Source organism: Ahaetulla prasina, chromosome 6 (assembly GCF_028640845.1).
Source record: "Ahaetulla prasina isolate Xishuangbanna chromosome 6, ASM2864084v1, whole genome shotgun sequence".
NCBI classification, from domain to species: domain Eukaryota; kingdom Metazoa; phylum Chordata; class Lepidosauria; order Squamata; family Colubridae; genus Ahaetulla; species Ahaetulla prasina.
The window spans coordinates 44,190,431-44,216,461 of NC_080544.1; the positions used below are offsets into that span (position 1 = coordinate 44,190,431).

At 40.7% G+C, this 26,031-nt stretch overlaps 2 protein-coding genes across 13 annotated transcripts in view; one reads left to right on the forward strand and one right to left on the reverse strand.

Annotated features, from left to right (window-relative positions):
* CTBP2 (C-terminal binding protein 2) overlaps positions 1-26,031 on the forward strand; it is a 283,005-nt gene that overhangs the window by 198,197 nt on the left and 58,777 nt on the right. The window lies entirely within an intron of this gene.
* On the reverse strand, positions 2,105-3,798 carry LOC131200588 (uncharacterized). Its single transcript, XM_058187584.1, has 2 exons — positions 2,436-3,798; positions 2,105-2,267 (listed from the first exon to the last, which is right to left on the reverse strand). The coding sequence occupies exon 1, from the start codon at positions 3,773-3,775 to the stop codon at positions 2,480-2,482; it is 1,296 nt and encodes a 431-aa protein (XP_058043567.1). The 5' UTR covers positions 3,776-3,798; the 3' UTR covers positions 2,105-2,267; positions 2,436-2,479.

Here is a 26,031-nt window from a genome sequence, read left to right on the forward strand (position 1 = left end):
CTCTTATGTGGTCCTTGTGATACATGTCTAAAGCCATATTACTTGAAGTAGATGTTGTAAACAAACGAAAATAAATATTAGCTTATTTACTCAATTATTACTTTTCATCAACTAAATCATTATGTAAGGTAAAGGTAAAGATTCCCCTCACACATATGTGCTAGTCGTTCTGACTCTAGCGGGTGGTGGTCATCCCCGTTTCAAAGTCGAAGAGCCAGCGCTGTCCGAAGACGTCTCCGTGGTTATGTGGCCGGCATGACTAAACGCTAAAGGCGCACGGTGGTCCCTATTTTTCTACTTGCATTTTTTGCTTTCGAACTGCTAGGTTGACAGAAGCTGAGACAAGCAACAAGAGCTCACCCCGTTACGCAGCACTAGGGATTCGAACCACTGAACTGCCAACCTTTCAATCAACAAGCTCAGCATCTTAGCCACTGAGCAACCGCATCCCTTTAAATCATTATGTAACCCCGAGTTATTCCCTTTTTTCAACTGTTTCATTTACATCATCCTGTAGTAATACACACATTATCTTAATGTTGCATTTAGGTCCACTCAAAGTTTGCCATAGAATTTTTCAGTATCCTCCACCATTGCATTTGTTGTAATTGCTTTATTATACCAATTTATTGGCTCAAGAGAAATGTCAATGCTATATTTCTAATACAAATACTAGAGTGGGATGGTAGGAATAATGAAACTATGGAAAATCTACAAAATGTAGTGGGTTGTGTTCACATGTTGGAGAATACATAATCTCTTTGCATCTAGGAACTTTTTTTTAGTTTTATTAGTAAGTCAAATGGTGAGCGATAGATCCCCAGATCTATCTGTCTCTGTGTGTCAAGGCTCCAACTAACGAACTCTTTTGCTATTTGTTGTGTCTAGTAATACATTCAAACCACCTTCCCCCCTGTGTGGCAACTGAGGAACAGAAAGATGGCTGCGGCCAGGTTCAGTTCACTTACTGAAGCTGGGATGAATCCATAGTCTATATCCAAGAAAACTATATGAGTATTTGCTACTTAATTGTATTCTTTCAGCACTTAGCTCACATTCAAGAGTCTATCCTCTAGCAAGGATTTATGTTGCACTCACAGACTGCTGACCCATCAGACTGACAATAAATAAAGTCCTTTTGTAATAATACAGGTAGTCCTCAACTTACAACCACAATTGAGCCCAGAATACATGTGGCTAAATGGGATTGTTAAGTGAGTTTTGCCCCATTTTACCACCTTTCTTGCCACAATTATTAAGTGAATCACTTCAGTTGTTGTTAGTAACAGTGTTATGTGGATCTGGCTTCCCCATGACCCCAGCACACTGCAACCGTCATAAATACGACCGGGTCTCAGTAAAAATTGAGGTCTCTCTGTATAAAGTCACTGCTGAGAGTGTCTGCCTCTCAGCCCCTTTTAAACATCCTGTGCTGCTCATGCCCCACCCCATGGCTGAACTGCTCCGTTGATTGGATGCCCGGCCGCTCTCTCCCTCCTCGTCTGAAGCATCAGTTGCCACGTTATCTGCTAAATCCTGGAACTAAACCAGCTCTTCTTAACGCCCAGCCCTCATCTCCCTCTATCCCGGCCCCCAGTGTGTTGATTCCTTTCTCATGCTTGCCAAATGCAGATCCCCGCAGCCCTCAAACAAGTCCTTGATATGTCATCCCTTTGGATCTTTGATTAAGGGCTGCTCCCATGATACGTATCCCTGTAGTGTCATGTGTCGAGCCGGAGCTGGGCTTGACAATGAGTCAGTTACCAAGAGTCTAAATTTTGATCACGTGACCATGGGTATCCTGCAATGATCATGTGTGAAAAATGGTCATAAGTCACTTTTTTCAGTGCCATTGTAACTTTGAACTATCACTAAATGAAGTGTTGTAAGTCAAGGACTACTTGTAGTTGTATCTGCATACATTAGGGAATTCTGGTTTACCACTCATGAGCTGAATGCTTATGCAACCTCTTATTCTTCTTGGTTTCACTTTGAGCACAATAACAAATTCACTAGAAATTGAAATCTTAATGAGGTATTTAATCAAGATTCGTAGCTTGATGCTTCCAAAGAAGCTAGGAGAATAAAATGGACGTTGGTCTTACCTGAGACGTCCTTTCTCAGCAAGGAGGAAAACGGCAGTCAGGCATGGGTTAACTCTTGTGTCAAGCTTGTAGGACCGAGTCTTTAATCTGTTTCAAGCCCCGCCTTATCCTGTTGTCTCTCCAGTTTTTGGCGAGGAAGCTGCTCAGACTCTACGTGTCTTCCTGAAATGACAAACAATTAATGTACGCCCCCCCCCCATGGATAAACATCGGCCCCAGAAGGGTGGGGCTGACTGCCGTTTTCCTCCTTGCTGGGGAAGGGCGGCTCAGGTAAGACCAACGTCCATTCTCCAGACAGGTGGGAAAACGGCAGTCAGGCATGGGACATACCAAAGCTAGGTGATTGTCCGGGAGGGTGAAGATAGGCCGATGAGTCATGGGTTGTCGTGTACACTTTGCAAAACTCGTCTACCGAAGGAGGCTTCTGCCGATGCATAGGTATCGAGTTTATAGTGTCTGATGAAAGGCGACGGTGAAGACCAAGTTGCCGCCCTGCATACTTCCTCTAAGGGCGCCTGGGTCGCCCAAGCTGCCGAAGTGGAGGCACTCCTCGTGGAGTGTGCTGTGATGTTCTTTGGCCGAGGAAGAGATTGCAAATCGTATGTCATGGCTATGGTGGCCCGTATCCATCTGCCAATGGTAGGTCCTGAAACTTTGGAGCCTAACGAAGAAGGTTGGAAGGAAACAAGGAGAGCTTCCGTTTTACGAAATGGAGAAGTACGATGTAAGTATATCTTTAAGGCTCTTCGGACATCCAACGTATGCCATTCATGTTCCTTTTGATGTCTGGGTACGGGACAGAAATTTGGGAGAATCAGTTCCTGAGAACGATGAAATAGTGAATTAACTTTTGGAACAAAGGTTGGGTCGAGACGCAGAACTACCCTATCGAGGTGAAAAATGCAAAGGTCTTTGCGTGTTGAGAGCGCTGCCAATTCTGAAATGCGGCGAGCTGAAGTTATGGCAATAAGGAAAGCCACCTTGAAAGTCAAGAGTCGTAAAGAAGCCTCTCGGAGTGGTTCAAATGGCGCTCTCATTAATGTATTAAGAACTTTATTAAGGTTCCAGGATGGGTACCTGTGAATAGTAGGAGGATGCAGGTTAGAGGCTCCCCTCAAAAACAATCTGATGACTGGATCCTTTGCCAGGGACTCTGATGAGCTGAAGGTAAGCACCGAGGAAAGAGCTGCGACTTGGCGTCGGAGGGTGTTAGGAGAGAGACCTGACGTCAGGCCCTCTTGTAGGAAACCAATGATGTGAGATAGGTCAGGATTCCTAGGTGAAATGGGCCTCTTTGAGCACCACATCGAGAAAGCTTTCCAAGTGAATTGGTATATGCGCTTCGTGGATGGTCGTCGTGCCGCCTGAATTGTCGGTACTGCGTCTGGGGGAATGTTGAGACCCGCTAAGATGTCCCGCTCAATCGCCAGACGGTGAGTTGTAACCACTGAGGTTCTGGATGGATGAGAACGCCCTGACTGAGAGCAATCTGATTGTCTGGTATGCGCCAAGGTGTTGTCACTGAAAGAGCTTTGAGGTCCATAAACCAAGGTCTCCGAGGCCAATGAGGAGCCACTAGGATTAGTTCGGCCTTCTCTTCCAGGAGTTTTCTGATTACCTTGGGAATTAATGGAAGCGGAGGGAACGCATAAAGCAGTTCCGGTGGCCATGGTGATCTTAGCGCATCGACCGCTTCCGCTCCTGGGGCGGGAACCTGGCAAAGAATCTGGGTAGTTGACGATTTGAGGAGTTGCAAATAGATCCACCTTGGGAAGCCCAAATCGAAGGAAATCTTTTGAAAGAGAGCTGGATCTAGTTTCCACTCCGCTTGATCTATTTGCTGGCGACTGAGGGCATCCGCCCGAACATTTGCTGTGCCTGAAATATGGGAAGCTCGAGCGAGAGAAGGTTGAATTCGGCCCAGTGGCCGAGGTCAGTGTCTCTGTCATGAGGGTTCTTGAATGTGTGCCTCCCCATCTGTTTATATGGGCTTTTGCTGTTGTGTTGTCTGTGAGCACAAGAATGTCCTGACCCTTCACTAAGTCGTGGAAGTGGAGAAGGGCCTTGTGGATTGCTCTTAGTTCTAGAAGGTTTATATTGAGTTTGCGTTCCTGTGCTGACCATAAGCCTTGAGCCATATTTGGACCCAGGTGGGCTCCCCATCCTGTGAGACTGGCATCTGTCGTAAGGACAATTCTGTTGGGTTCTCTGAATCGACTGCCCTTGGACAGGCGTCTGATAGCCACCACTGGAGTGATGTCAGTGTCTTTGGTAGAAGGCAATTCTTGTTAGTGATGTGGACTGGCCTCTTCGTTGATACGGGAGCAAGGTCCATTGTAGTTCCCTGCTGTGTAAGCGAGACCAGGGTACAATTCCAAAAGTGGAAACCATCTTCCCAATAGTTGGGAAAGAGATTTCAAGGACTGGATCGGGAATAAATGATCTGTCTGACCAGATCCTTGAGACTATTCTGGCGATCCTGGGAGAGGAATACTAATGACTGTTTGGAATCTATGATAGCTCCCAGGTGTAAGATAATGTTGGAAGGTGAGAGGTGGCTTTTGGCCCAATTTATGGAAAAGCCATGTTCCTGTAGTATATGAATAGTGGTATTTAGGTCCCGATGAGCCAAGGGCTCAGATCGGGACATGATGATAATATCATCCAGGTAGAATTGGATACGGATGGGATGAGTGCGAATGTGACCAATTAAGGCTCCCATGACTTTGGAGAACACTCTAGGGGCTGAAGATAAACCAAGCGGAAGGGCCCTATATTGAAAATGTTGGCCATTGTAACAGAAAGCGGAGGTATTTTCTATGTCCCGGGGCAATAAGAACATGAAGATAAGCTTCTGTTAGGTCTATTGAAGCCATGAAATCCTCTGGGTGAATGGCTTCTAAAATAGAATGTAAGGACTGCATCTTAAATTTTCGATAAGCAATGAATTTATTTAAGGATTTAAGGTCCAGAATTGCCTCCATCCCCGAGGGTTTAGCTACTACAAAAGTCTAGAGTAAAACCCTTGCCCTGATGAGACTGTGGAACCTGTTGAATAGCTTTGATATTGGAGAGATGAGTAATGGCCTCTTCCATGATAGCAGTTATGACTGTCGTGAGAAATGGGACAAGGAATAAAAACCTAGGGGAATAGAGGTGAATTCTAAAAGAGACCTTCCCTAATAGTCTGTAGAACCCAAGCATCCGAAATAGTAGATTCCCAGTGGGCGGAGAAAGGGACAGGCGTCCGCCAATGGGAGGAAGAGTGAATTACTTAGATCTCGGGGCCTTCCCTACCCCCACGGAAGGGCTTTCTGGAAGAAATCTTGTAAGGTGTTCTGACCTGATTGTCCTGCTGAAAGGAGCCTCTGGGTTGAAAAGGTCTGTGTTGGCGTGGCTGGTAGAAGCTGGAATCGGAACCCCGAAAGGACTGATGGCGAGAATAAGGAGTTGAGCGACGTCAGGCGCCTGGACAATGATGGAAGAATCTTCCGCTTATCTTTTGTTTCAATCAAGAGGGGTTCAAGTGACTCCCAAACAATTTTTCTCCTGAAAAGGGTGATGAGGCTAGTCTCCATTTGTTTTGACATCTGCCTGCCAATTCTGAAGCCAAAGGAGCCTGCGTGAAGTGATAGAAGACCCTATGGCCTTGGATGCGAAGCGAGCGGCATTGAGTGTGGCATCTGCCGAGTATTCCAGAGCTGCAATGATCTTGTTAAGGTCCTGGTGGGATCTTGTATCTGCTGGGTTTGTCCTTGCTTGTAACTGCTTCAACCAAATGATGGTTGCTCTGTTGAAAAAGGATGCTGAAGCAGCCGCCTTCACTGACCAAGCTGCCGCCTGATGCCCTTTTATTAGAACCTTTTCAGCCCTTTTATCTTCAGGACGAAGATATTCCTCTGGGGGTCCCGTTATGTGGGAGGTGGCAGAGTGACTATAGGATTGTCTACTGCCGGTACCTGTAGGAGGTTGGACATTTCAGAAGTCATATTATATAAACGTTTGTCTAGGCTGTTTGGAAAAGGTCCAGAACCTGGGACTCCCCATTGTCGTTGAACCACATCTGTAAATAGTTTGGGGGACGGTACAGCGTCTGCTGTTATTGCTGGTTCAGAAAATAAAGTAGTAGAGGGATCATCCCCTTTTTCCCTACTAATTCTAGTTGTGGCCACTTCTCCCAATCGGGTGGTCATTTGGGCCTTATGTAATAGTGATTTAAAGACTTGAGGATTAAATAATCCAATGAAGGCTGGTTGTTCAAGATCTAAGCCTTCATCTTCTGAAAGACCTCATCCTAGGGATCTCTCCTCTGACAAATATTCTTGATCTGAATGGTCAGGAGATACTGTCTGACCGTGTTCTGACATGATGTCTTCAGAACCTAGATGTTCCTGATGAGATCTGGCTGGAGGAGCTTGAGGCCTAGACTCCTGCTGATAACATTGCCTGAAGCTGGATCGAATTGCATCAGCAATGAGAGTCCCAAACTCAGGAGGAAGCTGTAAGCCCCTGGCCCTGGATAGGATTGGAATGGGCGCTGTTTGAATGGGCTCCTGGCATCAGAATGTTGGCTTGGTCTTATATCAGTTTCTGGCATAGTCTGAAACAATGGGGCCCCATCTATAGGGACTGGAGTAGATCCTGTAGTTGGTTGATCTGGTGACCAATTAGGGGGTAAAGAGGTAACAGATGCTGCCCTGTGGGGGGACTGTTCCTCCTCCCGTGAAGGAGTAGTACTCACAGTGGACTGAGGTCTGGAAGTGAGAGAGGCCTGGTGCTGGGCCTTGGAGACTGCCTTTTCTAATGCCTTATGTCTCCTCCTTTCCTCCACCGTGGGTTTGGATTTGAGTTCAGATCCCTTACTTTTGGAAGATCTGCCTGTAGGGGCTGATGTTCCCTCCCCTGGGACATCCTCAGGAACCCGGGAGGTGATATTTCTTTCTTTATTGGTCTTTTTGCTCATTTTTTAATAATCCTCAGAAATAAGCAGGCAAAAGCTTAGTAAGAATCGCTTCCCAATATGGCGACCGGCTAAAGAACTTTAATTGCCTCCAAAATGGCGCCCGGAGTCTTTTCGCGCCAAAATTAGCCGTTTCGAGAGATCGCGCCAATATAAACTGCCCCTTGTGGCCTCAGAGGCAAAGCTCAAGTAAGAGGCCCCACTCTACTTCCCCCACGATTTCACCAGCCGGTGGTATACTTGCGTGAGGAGGGTTCTGTAGCGTCAGCCAAACTGTTCTCCGCAGCTGCAGCTGAGATCGGAAAGATAAGGGCTGTAATAGATCTCTCGGTGTGCCGTTTTAGCTGCTCAGCAAAGGCTGTGAAACGCAGCTTGCAGGAAAACTCCGCCCCCTTTGCAGAGTTGGGAAGCTAAGCAAACCTCTCTGAGCCCCGGGAGGTTGCTGAGGAATGAATCTGCCAGCCGGCAAGATTGCTGCTCTCCTTTTGCCGCTTGATGATTGAAATCTGAATCCTTTGTAAATCTTGAAATAACGCTGAAAACTTGATTAAATAAACGCACAGAATAAAAATAAAACTAGAGCTAACTTAGGAGCTCAGGAAGACACGTTGGTCCAGCTTGGGACCGAGTAAAAAACTGGAGAGACAACAGGATAAGGCGGGGCTTGAAACAGATTAAAGACTCGGTCCTACAAGCTTGACACAAGAGTTAACCCATGCCTGACTGCCGTTTTCCCACCTGTCTGGAGAACGTGATTTGTAGTCATGTTTAACATATAAGGAAGCTCTGTTTTGACACCATTAGTATTTTAATTCCTCATTAGTTTAATGTTCCCAATACGACAGAAACTTAGCACTTAGTTTATAAACAAAGCAAGCTTTTCTTGAATTCTAGTTTATAAGGGCATATGAATAAAGTTCATCTCAGAGATTACAGTTTATGAGCTCATAGAATATTAATGTATGGCATTAATCTCATGGAGAAAAGCTGTGTGGTTACTAAAAGTAGAAAACAATGTGATGTCACATAATCAATTAAAAATGAGATTAGTTATTTTAAACCAATTTTGCCAGAGGTAGCTGGTTCTTGCTGTATTAACCTAGAAATGTAGGGAATATTTCAAATAAAATTCCTACATAAAATTCCTACTGTAGAATTAGCAATCAGTTTGTTTATTCACGTTTTCTATGAAAATAGAATGAACAGACTGGGAGAGGTTGGTTTGTTTTTTAATTTGAACAGATGTTTCAAGTGACATCTAGGGCAGCTGATGCTTAATTATTGCACTGACGCATTAGAATAAAGGTCATAAAACTTCTATTAACTTTTGTAGCTGCAGTTAATCTTTTCCTATTCCATATCATGAGCAGCATAACCTAAATAACTTAATGAGTTACAGTCTAGACCAGACCTGCACAAGTCATCAAGGGAAAAGGACCACATTGATAAATTAACAACCGTTTTTAAAAAACATTAGCAAGCCATGCAAAACCGCTTGCTAGGCCCTATGCTGGACAGGCCTATTCTAGACTAAATCTTTAAAAAAATCTTTTTTAAAAATAGATATCATCAATTTCAATGTGGTAGAGAACTATGGCAAAATCATGTTTTTTTCTTCCTGTATAGCTGCCTTCTTCCTTTCTTCTTCCTCTTCACTCTAGTATCACTGAAAAGTTGTGGTTAAACATTCTGACAGTCAATTATAGACAATGAATAAGAGCTAGCTTGCTACTCACTTGTCTTAAACTTTTGAGAGCCTAAGAGTTTCCTTTTAAAATGAATACAAGCTTGCCTTTTCCTGGAAGCGATGAACAGAAACAACCCACTACTGTGGTTTGTTCTCAATTTTTCATCAGCAATACCAATGGTAATTCCAGAACAAACAGTAGCAGGAAAGGAGAATATCCTTGTTCTCCTGTGCGCTGCTTAGAGAGTCCAAGCAATGGGTGATAACCTTGTCTGATTGGCAGAGACTGAGTTATAATTTGTTTAGTCATGCCTCCTCCTTCCTGTTTAGCCCCTGTTTGTTAACTCAGTTGGCCTCTATTATTTGAGCTCCATTGCTTGGACTTCTTTCAGCAGAGTTTCGGAGAAAATAAATATTAAAAAAGCTTTGTAGCTGCTTTATAAGCGGTTTTTGGCACCGCACGCTCACCAGCTGAGCCACAGGGATCAGCGGCAGCAAAAGTCCCTTTTGAGAGGCCTGCAGGGTATGTGGAGCCGTCAGCTTCTTGATCACTCCGGAGGCAGTTTCTGTGAGTTTTGGCGCAGGATTAGCATATGGAGAGCTGTGGTGCCGGCTCTGTGCTCTTGGGCTTGGGCACGGATCCTGGTGTCGGATTCCAGCTTCCCTGGGCTAGCTGCGGTAATCAGCACTGAGAAACCTTGGTGTCAGCTTTGCGCAATTTTGGATCACCTCCCCCCTTCCACCCCAGTCTTACTTTATTCCCACTTTCAAACCATGGTGTCGGCTTGGCGTGGCTACAGCCCTCAACTGCCCTCCATACTGGTGTTTTTAATCACCAGGTAGGTAATTACAAAACAATTGGCAGCAATTATCAGAGATTTTCAAATGAGTTTTTTTCTGCTGAAATATAACCACCTTGTGAATGTCAAAATGGCATCTTACAGTTGCTCTCCTTCTCGCACCTCTGTCTTCTTCCTTCCTTCTTCCTCCCTCCCTCAGGCATCAAGCCTCGGAGGCTCCAGTTGCCAAAAAGGGGAAATCAAGGTCTAAGGGACCCTCCACTAGATCCCAGTCCTCTGTAAAAGCCTCCACTTCATCTGCATCTCATAAGGATGTCATGAGGAGACAACGTGCCTTAGAAAAATAATTTGACAAGGCCCAAAAAGGGGCGGGGAAGTAACTTTAGACAGGAGCCCCAACCAGACCAGTTTGGCTGGTGTCCTTCTGATTCTACTGCCAGACAGGAGCTTCAGGCAGCGAGCAAGGATCCCCCTTTGGGGGTAATCAACCCAGAGCCAGAGCCTTCTCATTGCCATAGGCTTCTCATGCTTCTGCCACTTTCACTCCTACTGCGGCAGGGCTCCGCTCGGAGGAAGGCCAAGGCACTGCACTGTCCCAAGACCTATGTGATATGATTGCTCAAATTATCACAAAGGGCATTGATGCTGCCCTTATCCAAAGGGGTTTCTTGGCCCTGTTGCCAGCGGCAGATCCGAATCTAAGGCCCATTCCACCAGTGGGTCATTCTGACAGGGAGTACATTGTAGACCCTCACCTTCATCTTCGCAACATAGTGACATGTCACTTATGGGCAAAAAAGAGGATGTGACAGATTATAATATTTCCGAGGATGAAAGGGTCATCCCTGACAAGCCCGCTGCCAGAGATCTGTTCTGTCATGACCTATTTAAAATCTTATTGTATAAGGCAAAATAACGACAGCCAATATGAGGCACTTATTGGGCAACCTGAGGGATCTTTGGACGCTCAAGATCCCATGGCTCTTCTTTTTACTGAGCCAGTCACAGAGCAAAAGGCTGTTCCATCGCCCAAGCTCTTTGTTGACATCATACAACAACAGTGGAATCAGCCGGGATACATCTCTGCCCCTAATGGTATAGATAGAAAATGTACACGGAACAAGAACTTGAGGACCTCCTCAAACTTCCACCATTAATGTTCCAATGGCCAGCTTGGCCACACCTAACATCCTTCCTTCTGATTCAGCAAAGGTCTGAAAACTGAGGACCGAAGGGTGGAGCTTGCCACCAAGCGGCCGCCTGGGCCATTCATTCCGCCACAGTGGTGTCCTTTTTCTCTAGGACATCCCTAATCTGGCTTCATCAAATGCAGTCCCGGGTGTCTCCTGATGACACCCGCTTGCATCAGGACATAAATAAGCTGATTGCTGCTGCAGAATATTCCGCAGATGCAACACTCAGTTCGGCTAAATTTACTTCACGAACCTTAGTGTCCAATGTCACTTCCAGAGGCCTCTTATGGTTGAGGCACTGGCAGGCCAACATGAAAACAAAATGGCGACTAGCAGTGGCTCCATTCAAGAGAGATTCTATCTTTGGGGAAGCCCGAGACCAAACGTCCCTTTCGGGGAGCTGGCTACCAACCTTACTGTCGGACCATGTGACTGTCCTGACAAGAGCCCCATAGGTGGTCACCTCGGAAGGTTTGCAAACTGCTGGCGACACACAACCACCGACGCCTGAGCATTGCAGACAATAACTCTCGGCCTTACCCTAGAGTTCAGTTCTGAACCTCCTTGTCAGTTTATCCAATGCTCAGTGTCACGGGACGTCACCAAGCTGTCTCTGATGGAAGCCGAAATCCAGCACCTTCTGGCCATTCAGGCCATAGAACCGGTACCTCTTTATTATCAGGAATTCGGCTTCTATTCAATACTCTTTCTGGTGCAAAAGAAATCAGGCGGAAGCAGAGCCATCCTAGATCTGAAGAAGCTGAATGTACACATCAAGTACAAACACTTCAAAATGCAATCGCTGCACTCCATTTTGGATGGCATCAGACAGGGAGATCTCTTGACATCAATAGATCTACAAGAGGCTTCTCTGCATGTGCCCATCATACTGTCTAACAGGAGATTCCTCAGGTTCTCCTACACGGGACTGCATTACCAATATAAATCTCTGCACTTCGGGCTATCGTCTGCCCCCAGAGTATTCCCAAAACGTATGGAGGTGGTGGCTGGTCACTTACGGACAAAACCCATACATTTGCTATGTTATCTGGACGACATTTTGGTCCTGTCCTCATCCCCTCAGCAAGCGAGTCTAGACCTCCAGATCACAGTTCAAACTCTCCAAGACCATGGGTTTACCATGAATAGGGAGAAGAGCCATATGACCCCCTCCACCAACCTGATCCATCTGGGAGCAAGGATCAACACTCAGACCAGCCTCGTCTTCCTCTCCCAGGAGCGTCGTTTCAGCATCCACACCACCATAAGGCAAGTCAGAACCCTCAGAAGGGTACCATTGATGCTTCTTTCCTAATTGTTAGGCAAAATGATTTCTTGCCTACAGATTGTATCTTGGGCAAGGTTGCACTCCCGACCTCTTCAATAGTTCCTATTACCAAGTCAACAGGAGGGTCTCAGCAACTCCCCCAAGCGGATCAGAGTTCCCTTCAAGGTAAACAAATCCTTGGAGTGGTGGACATTGGCAGCCATGGAGCAGGGGTGTTCCTTCAGAGAGCACCCCCACCTAACCCTGACCACAGACACCAGCCTCTTTGAATGGGGCACTCATCTACAATCTCGCGTGACCCAGGGTCGATGGTCCCCAAACGACCTCCTCAAAGACCAGCTGGCTGGAACTGAGAGCCGCTCATCTGGCGCTCAACCATTTCCAAGATCAACTGTCAGGGCACCACATGCTGTTATTGATGGACAATGTCACAGTCAAGGCGCATATGAACCTTAAGGAGGCACCTGCTCAAAATGTGCTGATGCGCAAGGCTGCAGCAATAAGCCTGTGGGTGGAGAAACACTTGTTCTCCCTGCGGGTGGAACACATCTCCGGGATCTCCAACATCCAAGCGGATTGGTTGAGCAGAATGACCATCGATCAGGCAGAATGGAAACTTCATCCAGATCTGTTCCTCCAGCTGTTAACTAAATTCGGCCCACCCCAAGTAGGCCTCTTTGCCAGCCCAGTGCATGCACAACTTCCACACTTCTACACCAGATTCCGATCCCCAGGAGCTGAAGAGACTGATGCCCTCCGTTGTCCATGGCCCCAGGGCCTACTGTATGCATTCCCCCGATATCTCTACTACCGAGGGTCATCAGGAAGATCCTGGAGGAAGACACAGAGGTTCTCCTCGTAGCTTCTCACTGGCCCAGATGGACCTGGTTCGCGGACCTATTGATCCTATCAATATCACCTCCCTGGAGGATCCCTCCAGACAGGATCTCCCTCAGCCAGGTGGCTGTGCTACATCTGGAACCTCAATGGTTTCAGCTGGGTTTCAGCACTTGAGAGGGAGATCCTAAGAAAGGACTGATTCTCTAGAATTCTGTGGAAATTCTTTTTGCCATTGATGCACTAGAAGGGGGCTAGCCCCAACATCGGCCACTGTTCCTCAGGTATTGGAATTTCTGCAGGAAGGGTTAGAGTCAGGATTAGCGTTTAATACCCTTTGTAGACAAGTAGCCGCTTTGGCAACTATTCTCTCCAGTAGAGGGAGCTTCAACCCTCTCTCAACACCCGAGGGTTCACAGCTTTCTAAAAGGGGCTTCCAATCTGCAACCTCTACCTGTTCACAGGTACCCTTTTTGGGACCTGTCCCTCATCTTACAGACACTCATGTGCTCTCCGTTCAAACCGTTGAGTTCCCCCAATCTGAGGCTTCTGATCCTTAAGGTTTCCTTTCTCATCGCCATCACTTCTGGTCGTAGAATCTCGGAACTGGCGGCTCAGTACGGAAGGATTTGTGTATTATGCATTCTGACAGAGTCATCCTCCACCTGGACCCAACATTTGTTCCAAAAATCAACTCCTGGTTCCACCGGGCACAGGAGGTCATTTTACCAGATTTTTGTCCAAATCCCAAATATCCCAGGGAACGCCGGTGGCATACCTTAGATCGGGGTCAGTAACCTGCAGCTCTGGAGCTGCATGTGGCTCTTTCACCCCTCTGTTGCATCTCCCTGTCACTCAAAATATGTGTGACAACCACCAGTGTGCAACTTTTTCAAACCCCCCAGTAGGCCAATCATGTATAAATCCAAGAAAAGAAAAGTTTCAGAAGAACTACATATGCTAGTTTTGTGGCCGCTCAAGAAATAGTAGGAAGGATTTTGTGGCTCCTGGTGTTTTCTTTTCTATAGGAAACGGGTCCAAATGGCTCTTTGAGTGTTTAAGCTGGCCAATTCCTGCCTTAGATGTATGCAGAGCCCTGTGCATATACATCGCCAGGACAGCAATGTTCCAGAAGACAAAGGCGTTATTTGTCTCTTTTCAGCCCCGGTCTCGGCACGAAGGTGACTCCATCCACCATTGGTCATGGCTCAAGGCCTGTATTTCTCTGGCTTATGATCATCAGCCTCAATCTATTCCGGGCTGCATCACGGCCCATTCTACAAAAAGTGCAGCCACAACGGCAGCTTGGACCACTCAAGCTTCTATACTAGAGATTTGCAGGGCAGCCACTTGGGCATCACCTTCTCCCTTCATCAGAAACTACAAACTTGACATGTTTGCCTCAGCAGAGGCAGCTTTTGGGAAAAAGGTCTTGCAGCAGGTTCTTCCAGTCAACAGGACCCTGGAAGTTTCTACTCCCCATCCTAGGGATTCTTACCTTTGGCATATCCTATTGCTTGGACTTTCTAAGCAGTGCACAGGACAAGGAACATTGTACTTACCTGAACGTTTGCTCTATGTGCGCTACATGCGAGTCCAAGCCCTCCCTAATTTTCTAACTGGGGTCCAGGGTCTAGGAGAGTATGTTTTTTTTATCATTACAGGTTACATCGTCTCCAGATCCAGATTATCGTTAACAAACTGGGGCTAAACAGGAAGGATAGGCGTGACTCAACAAATTACAACTCAGTCTCTGGCCAATCAGAGAAAGTTATCACCCATTGCTTGGACTCTCACGCAGCGTACATAGAATGAACGTTCAGGTAAGTATAATGTTCCTTCTTCGTTGTTTTCATTGACACATCTTATCAGACTTTAAATTGTCTCCATGTTAAAAGCAATAGGAACAAATTTTGTTGGTAATTTAGTCAGAAAATTTTTTTCTCAGCTGGTACAAAGAAAACTGTTATCCAGAAGAAGAAGCTTTTCATATGTTGTAATGAGATATTTTTTACCTCACATTATTGGCATTAAGTATAGAATTCATTGTAACAGTGAAGGAAAATTTGGCTGGTCTCTCATTGTTGTGAAGAGTTCTGCATTTGCTTTCTGTGGAAAAAGAAGCTAAATTCAGTGTACACTTTTTATTGATGAATATTTAGGATGAAACCAGCAATGGCAGAATGCATTTAGGAGAACAAATTTCCTATATGAGCATCAACTGGCAAATAATTGCTTTATTCGTTAGATTTTTATCCCATCTTTCCTTCAGGATCTTAGGTAATATGCCACTTATTTCCTCCTCCCATTTTTTTCCTTTAGCAACTTCAGCAACTATGTCAGGTTGGATACAAAGAGAATGAGTGACCCAGTTACTTCCTGTGAATCAGAATGCTCTTGAACTTGGATCTCTGTAGTGCCTCGTACTATCTTAATCATTACTCCATCCTGGAGTAATGCACAGGAGTATCAAGTTTTATTTTTTGGAAGTAGAGAGAACAACTGATGTGGACAACTGATGTGGACAATATGTTAATCACAAAATTTCTCCAAGCAGGCACATTGGCTAGGATTGTAACATTTATATATGATTACTACAGAAACTTTCTCGGCAGCCCCTCTTAAAATAATGTGTATATGTGGTAGAAAATTGTTGAATGTATAATCATAGAGAGAAGAGTAGAAATATTCTTTTAAAAAAATCACATTTATTGAGGATTAAATTTGTAGATTATATCCCATTAATCAATACATCATTTATTTGTGAATTGATGGAAATGAGCAAATAAAAAGTACATAATATTAGTAGGTCTTGCAATAGTGAAGATTTGAAGACCAGTTGGGTGCACTGCAGGATTTCATTCCAGTGACTACATAGATATGAATTTGTTGTTTCTAGTAAAGATATTTGAGCCACTAAGATTATTTCACTTAAGTATTTGTTTAAAAACAGGCATTCATCTACCATTGACAGTCTGGGAGAAAGAAATGTCATTGTCCAGGATAAGTTATACATTATTTATACTTTTGTGTGATTTTTAGCTGTAAAATATAAATGTTATTGTTGCTTCTTTATCTATTTGGTGTTAAATTATTTTTGGGTTCTTGGTTGAGTATAAGTATAAATCAGTGTATAATTTATAAACACTGGTAGTCCTCTCTTAATGACTGCCAACTTTACTGCTTCATTGTTCTTCTACTTATTTTAACCCAGATGCTATTTACTTGAATTTCTGGATTGTTTCAATATACACCACAATTCCTCTTTTTATTGCTTCTCCTTATTTACTTATTTAGAACATTTATGCAGCCTTCCATCTTATATCAAACTCTGGGCAACTCAGAATCCACAATTGTATAAATGTTATTCTTCCATTGCAGTATTTCAGATATAAGTTATATCCCTACTTTAAAACTTATTGAAGATTATATATCAAAGAGATCCTATTTAATAGTGCTTTATAAGTAGAAGAAAAACAATGCAGTTGTCATTCATTTCATCTCTTGGTGGCATTTTTAAGGGTGGAATTGCAAGTCATTAAGTGACAGTCATGTGAGTACAATTTGCAATTTTACAACTAGCTTTTTAAAAAAATACTTTATTGGGAGTTTAAAAAACTAATACAAATTAATACAAACTAAAATAAAGTAAGAAGGAAAAAAGTCAATAAGAGAAAGCTAAAATGCAAAAGAAAAAAGGTAGAAGAAAACTAAGAAAGAAAAAGATATAAAGAAGTGGCTTCTGATCTTTACAGTAGTTTTCAATACTATATTAGATTGACATCTCTCTCTAAAGTTATGTCATGATTCTCCCCTTTGATTTTACTGCTGGCTTTTCCATTGATTCTGCTTGTTGGAAAGCAGTTACAAAACTCACAAAGGGTGATCATGTGACTATGAGGGAGGGTGCTTGGATGGTCATAAATGCACATTAGTTTGTGAAGCACCTGAGACTCAATCACATAACTACAGAAACACTGAGACAGTGGTAAATACAAGGACCTGTCATAACATTATTTATTCAGTACTATTGTAACTTTGAACAGTCGCTAAACAGGGCAGTTATTAAGAGAGGACTACCAGTGTTTATAAATTAATTCCCCCTTCAGGTTTCACAGCAATACAAGATATGTAAAGAACATGTCTTTTTCTTTTTTTAAAAGGTGAACAAAGGGTGAAATGTGCCAGCTGTTCAGCTTAGTCCAACAAATACTCCTCTGGAAAACTCCAAATCTTTTACTCAGGCATCCATTAGGATTTTGTCCTTTCAGAGTGTCATATAAAAATAAATAGCTTGCAGAAGTAAAGATCACTTTTTGACAGGCTTTACTACTTACTGGGCTTGAAGCCTGGAAGAATTTAACAATTATTATTCTTTGAAGGAGAGGTTGATTAAAAGGAAGGGAAGGCCAAGGCAGTTTAAACCAGTTACTGTGATTTTGGAAAATACCTGGCTCCAAAAGAAAAAAAAAAGTAACTTTAATTTGGGAAAGTCAGCCAGACCTGAAATAGTTGTGCCAACAAAATTAGAAAAAAATTAGCACCTCGGGGTAGGTGACTACCCTTCTAACACTGCAAACATTAATCTTTTTTAAAAGGTTGCTTTTTTAAAGGATAAATAAATAGTTCCTCCTAAACATCTTATTACAGGATGTTGTTCTCTAGTTTTGAGTTGATTGCAGTCGAGAGCCTCATTTGTAATAATGCTTTGACAAACAGATGAATGAGGCAAATGGCAATTTAATAGAGAAATAAAAGGGTTTTTTCCTGTAAAAAATCAATGCATTTTGATTATGTTTTCAGGTTTAATGTAAAATTGGACCACAAGAATAGTTATCTATCAGATATGATTAAGTGAGATCATTGCCATTCTATAATGTGCAGATTTACTGTTTCATTCATATCACGAGTAAATCCTTGCTCTAGTTAAAAAAAATAAAATGCTAATTGGATGATGGAGTATAGTGCAGGGGTGTCAAACTCACAGCCTGTGGGCTAGATGTGTCATACTCTGGCCACACCCACCCCAGTTTATCAGCAGGGGAAAAAGTTGTGATACATCAAGTGATGACAACGTGACGCCACGAGTTTGACATCCCAGGTATAGTGTGTATTTCTACATTCACCTGTGAGTCTGTTCTCTACTTATTTATTGAAAATTAATAAATTTGATACATTAATGGAGACGTTGTGAACTGTTATACTCTTGTTTTGTTTTATGAAAAGTCGTAGTTTTGATATTTGTGATTTATGATATTCTGTCCACTGGATGCATAATCTGCATATTCCCATTCTTCAGTTTTTTGTTTTCTGAGTATATATTCTGGTAGGAATCTGCACAACTAAAACAATTGGTTTGAAGCTGATCTGTCATTTCATATTTTATTCTTATTTATTAATCATATTTATATAGCTGCCTATCTCACAAGAAATGATTCTGGGCAATGTTCAATAATCAAATAAAAACAACACACACATAAAGCAATAATTGTAACAATATAAAAATAACTTAAAAATCAAGTATTATATACATATAAGAAACCAAAGGCAAAGAGAGATTTGGGCCAAATCTAATCATTCTTCTTAAAGAAAGACTCTTGCCTCCCACTAACTAACATGGAAAAATCAAAATGGTAATCCCGGTGATAGTTTTTAACAAAATACAGTCTTGAAGACATGAAGCCTGTGTAGTTTAGGAAAATAGAATGTTTTAAATTAATGAATCGTTATCTTACAGTATGTAGGTTGAAGTTAATATCTTGATATTAATATCATTAATTTGGAACTTTTACCCTGTGTCTCAAAAGAAATTGAATTCTTGTACCCTTTGTTGTGGTATTTGGAAATGTCTTTTAGACTTCTCTGGCCTTTAATTTTTTAAATTGTCTGGCCAGATAAATGGATTTTATTTTTTACAATTTGTTTTTAAAAAAGGGAACAACAGAAACTTCCTATGTAATTGCAAAATTTTGCTTTTTAATAATTACAATGAACTGTATCAATGTTAATACCATAGGGTAAGAAGGACCTAACTAACAGTGTGCAGCAGCTGCCAAAAAAGCCAACACAGTTCTGGGTTGCATAAACAGAGGGATAGAATCAAGATCACATAAAGTGTTAATACCACTTTATAATGCCTTGGTAAGGCCACACTTGGAATATTGCATTCAGTTTTGGTCGCCACGATGTAAAAAAGATGTTGAGACTCTAGAAAGAGTGCAGAGAAGAGCAACAAAGATGATTAGGGGACTGGAGGCTAAAACATATGAAGAACGGTTGCAAGAACTGGGTATGTCTAGTTTAATGAAAAGAAGGACTAGGGGAGACATGATAGCAGTGTTCCAGTATCTCAGGGGTTGCCACAAAGAAGAGGGAGTCAAACTATTCTCCAAAGCACCTGAGGGTAGAACAAGAAGCAATGGGTGGAAACTAATCAAGGAGAGAAGCAACTTAGAACTAAGGAGAAATTTCCTGACAGTTAGAACAATCAATAAGTGGAACAACTTGCCTGCAGAAGTTGTGAATGCTCCAACACTGAAAATTTTTAAGAAAATGTTTGATAGCCATTTGTCTGAAATGGTGTAGAGTTTCCTGCCTGGGCAGGGAGTTGGACTAGAAGACCTCCAAGGTCCCTTCCAACTCTGTTATGTTATGATTCTGACAGTGACAAATTGTTTAGTAGTAAGTGACCACCTTATTGTTCTTTTTGCTTTATCTGATTTCTTTGACCTTAATAATGTTTTGTTGCTGTTTATAGAATTCTGCAAATACATAATTTTTTTCTTCTGGAATATTGTGGTTAATACTGGCTTTTGAAAATACAGTAGCATTGGATAACTTTTTTTTTTCAAAAATACCTGGTTTAAAAATTTTACACTTTAAATTTAATCATGTGCTTGGATAAATAAATAATGTTTATGCATTGTAAGAGCTAATATAATGAACTATCAATTTAGAAATTTTTTAGCATGAGAGTATAAAATCAGTCCAATTACCACTCATGCTTCAAAAAACCAGAAAATTGAAATATAAGAGCAATATATTCTGAGACACATTAATATAAAACGAAGACTTTCTATTTTGAGACACATCAGCTATAAAGATTTTTTATAGAGCCACAATCCATGCACAAGGCAAATCTGTTGAGGAGGTAGATGTGAATCATTTCAGATTTTGTTGCTAGTTAGTAGTTGTCATTGGATGTCTAGTGCAAAGCTTAGCAGTGGTGTCCTTCAGCTTTTGAAGAAATTAGGACATCCTCTCAACTCAGTTGGCCTTAGCATATTTCTCTGAATTTGCATAACAATATGTATTTTTGAAATTCTCAATGTTAAAACAGAGGTTTGTCCTCTGCCGTTAGATGGTTGACAAATGATTTTCATTTTAATTAGTGAGTAGCTGGAAACCACAAGATTGGAAACAAACTTGAGTTTTTAGAACAAATGTAAATGACCCAAACATTGTTGTCTTTCCTATACAAAAAACTTCTACCCATGTTAGTGCCTCTCTGTTTTTAAAATACAGTATTTCAACTGTCTCCAAACAAATGTACACAAAATTTATTGTATTGTTGGAAGTATACATTTTTTCTTTCTAATTTCATGAACCTGAATATGACACAACGGTATTAAATTGCTATTCCTGTAATTAACATAACAATGTATGTTTTCAACTTTAGAAGACTATAGTTGCACATGCTAAAAATAATTCTTTGTTGTCAATATTTTTGTTTTTGCTACAGTGGATGTCCATATGTACAAATTACATCTAATGGATAGTAATGGGCAATAATGAGTAATATAATGCTCGCATAGAAAAAATAATTATATGTACACATATACATGAAACTACAAACTCATACCGACATATATTCTGAATAATTACATGCCATAGAATTGAGTCATTTTGCTGTTTGCTACCTGGGGCTTTGATGGGTTTTTCTTCCTAAGGTCCCCCTCAAAAGTCTGTTTCTTTCATCTAATGACAAAATAGATTGAAGCACCACAGGAAATAATTTGCAAAACCCTTTGACTTGAGCCTGTAGGCACTTTTCTTTTCCATTGGTGAGAATATCGAGCAAGTTGCTATAAATGGTGAAGCTTTCCTTTCCAAGCAGTGGAATGTATATAATGCGTTAAAATGGATGCAACTGTGTCCTTTGTGGAGAGTACAGAATGTACTTAGCAATACTGACCTGTTCACTAGAATTATAACCAGTCTGAGAAGATTTGGGTCAAAGAGATCTCAAGGCGCCTCTCTAGCAAAGGAAGGAGAATATGTTGCTCTCCTTTCACTGTTTTGAGAAAGATTGAGTTCTGGAGGATGTTGGCTTGCAGATTGCTATAGGGAGGTGGTTTGTTTGTTTGTTTGTTTGTTTATTTATTTATTTATTTATTTATTTATTTATTTGTCATAATAGTATATGTAAGCGTAAGCATGAAATAACTATACGATATATAAGCATATATATAAGCATAAGTATAAAAAAAGAAAAACTATACGAATTGGATACAGTCAAAGGGAACATTAGGATAGGAACGGTAGGCACGTTTGTGCTCTTATGCACGCCCCTTACAGACTTCTTAGGAATGGGGTGAGGTCAATAGTAGATAGTTTTTGGTTAAAGTTTTGGGGATTTTGGGAAGAGACCACAGAGTCAGGTAGTGAATTCCAGGCATTAACAACTCTGTTACAGAAGTCATATTTTCTGCAATCAAGATTGAAGCGGTTAACATTAAGTTTAAATCTATTGTTTGTTCTTGTACTGTTGTGATTGAAGCTGAAGTAGTCTTTAACAGGAAGGACATTGCAATAGATGATTCTATGAGTTAAACACAGGTCCTGTCGAAGGCGGCGGAGTTCTAAGTTTTCTAAGCCCAAGATTTCAAGTCTGGTGGCATAAGGTATTTTGTTGTATTCAGAGGAGTGGAGAACTCTTCTTGTAAAATATTTCTGGACACGTTCAATTGTATTGATGTCTGAAAGGTGGTATGGGTTCCAGACAGGAGAGCTGTATTCAAGAATTGGTCTAGTAAATGTTTTATAAGCTCTGGTAAGTAGTGTAGTGTTTCTGGAGAAGAAGCTAAGCAAGATTAAGTTTACAACTCTTAAAGGGCCGTGGTGACTCAGGCTGTAAGATAGCTTGTTATTAAAACACAGCAGCCTGCAATTACTGCAGGCTCGAATCCCACCAGGCCCAAGGTTGACTCAGCCTTTCATCCTTTATAAGGTAGGTAAAATGAGGACCCAGATTGTTGGGGGGGGGCAATAAGTTGACTTTGTAAATATACAAATAGAATGAGACTATTGCCTTACACACTGTAAGCCGCCCTGAGTCTTCGGAGAAGGGTGGGATATAAATGTAAATTTTTTTAAAAAAAAGCCTTTTTTGCAATGTAGTTGCAGTGAGCTTTGGCACGTAGATCATTTGATATGAAAACTCCAAGGTCTTTAATGGGGTGGGAATCATCTATAAGGTAATGTCCATCGAGTTTGTATTTAGTGTTTAGATTCTTTTTTCCAATATATAAGACAGAGCATTTACTGGTTGAGATTTGGAGTTGCCAAATTTTTGACCATTCTGACACAAAGTCAAGGTCTTTTTGAAGGGTAGCTGTATTGTTGGTAGTGTTAAATAGTTTAACATCGTCAGCGAAGAGAACACAATTACTTATAATATGGTCATGGAGATCATTAATGTATACTATGATGAGTGTAGGTCCCAGAACGCTACCTTGGGGGATGCCGCTATTGACAGGAGCGGGATTTGATAGGGCACTGCCTATTTTGACAACTTGTTGTCTGTTTGACAGGAACGTTGTTATCCAGTTATGGAGGGATCCGGAGATGCCGTAGGATTTTAGTTTTAGGAGAAGTTTGTTATGTACGTTGAAATGAAATTCTGCACAAACAGTATACCATAAAACATGATTTTCATTTCTCTCTTCGTTAAAATTTTTTAGGTAAAAATAATTGTACTTAGTTGCCATAACAAGAAAAGAAATAATTTAAATACCTGAAAGAAATATGCAGCTCTTTCAGATCTTATATAAAATAAGGAATCACAGGATCTGGTTTAATTACAGAAAAAGAACCTTTTATGAATATTAAAAAAACTATTTGCTTGGATAATTGATTCTCTGCAATAGAGATGAGTTTGTAAAAGGAATTATAAGTATCTTAGAGTGGGGGCTAATAGGACCAATGTCAGCCAGAATTCAGAGAGGTCCATTACAAAAACAGGAGGAATGCATCCTTCCCACTGAGACAGGATAGCTTTTCAATCTGTTGGAGGTCACAGGTGGGAAAAGAAGCAGGCAGATAAGAACTTTGGAGCTGTTGTATATATGGCTTGAGGTTGTTTCTAGTTGGCTGCTGCTTGTTCCTGCTCTTGTCTGCAGTAAAAGATATTTATTTAAAAGCCACGTTCTTGGAATCTCTGCCCGCTAGCCTTTCAAAACTAGTCTAGATGAAGTTTGATATTTTACAGACTGGGCAGACAATAAAGGGATTTGTTCAAGCTGTTAAGTCTCCTTTGAGTTGAGTGCCTCCTAGTGCCTTCATGGATATGTCTATCTAATTTCTTGGCAGTAATACAGAAGTGAGTTGCTACTGCTTTTTTCAAGGCATTTTGTGTCTTCCCCATACTAGCCTATAGCCAAGGTCAACTAGGTTTTACCATTTATCTGGGCAATCAAATAGTATCTCAGCCTTAAATGAAAATTAAGGTGGTTCACGTACACATTTTGTTTGCTTAGTTTTATGATTAGGCAAAATTATATTCTTTCTACAGCTGGCTGTGACAATTGTATTTATTTAAGCAATTTATATGGTACCCACGGTGTTGCAGTAATTATGCGGCTCCATTCTTTATACTTCTGTAAATTTCTCAGACCAAGGAGAAAGGCTGTAGTTAAAAATGCTGGAACAGAAATAACATAATGTTTTCTCCTTGAATTTACCACTATAACCTGATTATAGCGGAGATGCCTTTACTGCCAGAGTTGGATCAGTCTTGCTTGATTGATGTTCATAATTAAAGTCAGCCACATTATTTATTTGTTTGTTTCACTTTTTATTATGTGTAATTTATTTAGGGTATATAAATATATGGTTGACAAAATCTAAATATACTATCCTTAAAAGCAATTAAAATCAATAATGTATCATTAAATATAAACCCCGGCATCTGTTATCTCGCTGTTCTGGACTTTAAAACATATTCAATCCTTTTTGTTTAAATAACTGTTCCTGGATATTTCTGTCAGGGTCGTTTTGCTTACACCATACAATTATGGACTTGTCATCTTCCTTTTTTTTCTCACGACTGTCACCATATCACACTGCTGCCTCCCTTGTTTCCTTTTTCCTCCTTCCTCCTGTCTTAACCCTTGCCAACATTTACCATCATCATCCCTACAACAACAGCCAGTCCTACCAATCTTTCTTTCCAATCTCTTGCCATCATTGCTCCTTCAGTTTGTTCAGTCTTCTGAATTTTGTTTTCCCTTTCCTTCTACCTCCAACTATAACTGTCTAACTTCATCCACTTCACCGTTTTTAACCAATTATAGTCATCTGCAATTCATCCTTCATTAAGTCTCTGTCCCTGTTGGTCTTCAGCTTAGCTCCTGCAAGGAGCCTCATGGCTCCAATCCCTTTATCAAACAGTGCCTTTTCTTTTTCAATCCACAATATTCATTCGATTTTTCTCCTCGTCCGTCCAACCTTTTTCAATTCTTACTCCTCAGAATATTGTCTAGGAACACATTTCATGGATGCTTGCACACAGACGCAGAGACACGTGTGTGAGTGTAGGCACACACACATGCATATACAAACATACACACACAGAATTACATTGAGATCTTGCAAGTTTAGTACAAGTCTCTTAAGATAAATTTAATTTAAATTTAAACTTTGTTAAAACTACATTTCAGATCTTTGCTTTTCTGTTGGAAGCTTACATATATTCTATATATTTTTTCTTTTTCTTAAATGTTATTTAAGCATTTTTAAGAAATAAAAAAAACAGAAAAAAAGCAAGAAAAGTGTGATGTGATGAAATAGAATTTTTCAGCATCAGTTTGTTAGATAGGAATTGCCAATATTTCAGAGTTAGATAACTTACTTATTATCTCATTGATAAAATACAATTAATAAATACCAATGGCAGTTCTTAGCTCAGTGTAAATCATAAATTAAGATTAAAAAATTATAGCAATTTCTTTCTAAACAATGAATAATATATCCTTATTTAACAGGTCATTGAAAATCACATTATTAAGACTTCATGTAAAGAGAAACATAAATTTTGCTTCTGGTGTAAGCTATTGTACAGAATTAAATTCTACGTCAGATTTAATTTTTAAATGCAAAGTTATTTTGGATATTAAAGTATACTTCCACAATTTAATTAGTCAATGTTTGGTAGAAGGAACTTTATGTACTTTCAATTAAGTAAAAAGAATTCTTGCAGCAGGTGCGATGTATAATGTTAGTTGGGTATATTTTGCTAGGATATAAGATTTTTTTTTTTTTTTACAAAACTAGGAAAGAGGAAAGGAAATTCATTATAAATAATTTTATAAAATCTTGAACTTTACAATATGCAGAAATTATTCCATTAGATAACTAACGTTCCAACAAATTTTAGAAAGTGAACTGTCCTTTTTAGCAATCAATACTAGAATAATATAAAAATAATTTAATATAAATTTAATATAAAAATGTACATAAATTTATTAAAATAGTTTTTCCTAAGAAAAATATTCAAGTAAATATAAAATTGTCTTCTGTTGAAATAGCAATTATTGCATATCAAGTATTACGTTTAGAATTTAATCATATAGTCTTTTCAATTGATGCTCTGAATTTTGTGTTAAAATATTTTCAAATTCAGTCAAGCATTTGTTTCACCTCCTTTTTGTAGTTCTTTTAAAACTATACTGTAGAATTGAATATATTGAAACCAGTTAGATGGCCTGGCAATTCCAAAGGAATAATTTCAAAGATTTCATTTTTGTCTTATTAATAATGAAATGCTACAGTCTATATGATTTTTTATTTTTCCACTGGGTGAATGTCATTCCACTTTTCTTTTTATGAAAATAAAAAGGAATACTCCATATAATTTTTCCCTGCTATATTTAAGATGTTCAT

Bases quoted from the DNA above. Each gene is read 5' to 3' on its own strand.
- LOC131200588 (XM_058187584.1), bottom strand. From the start codon at position 3,775: ATGGCCACCGGAACTGCTTTATGCGTTCCCTCCGCTTCCATTAATTCC.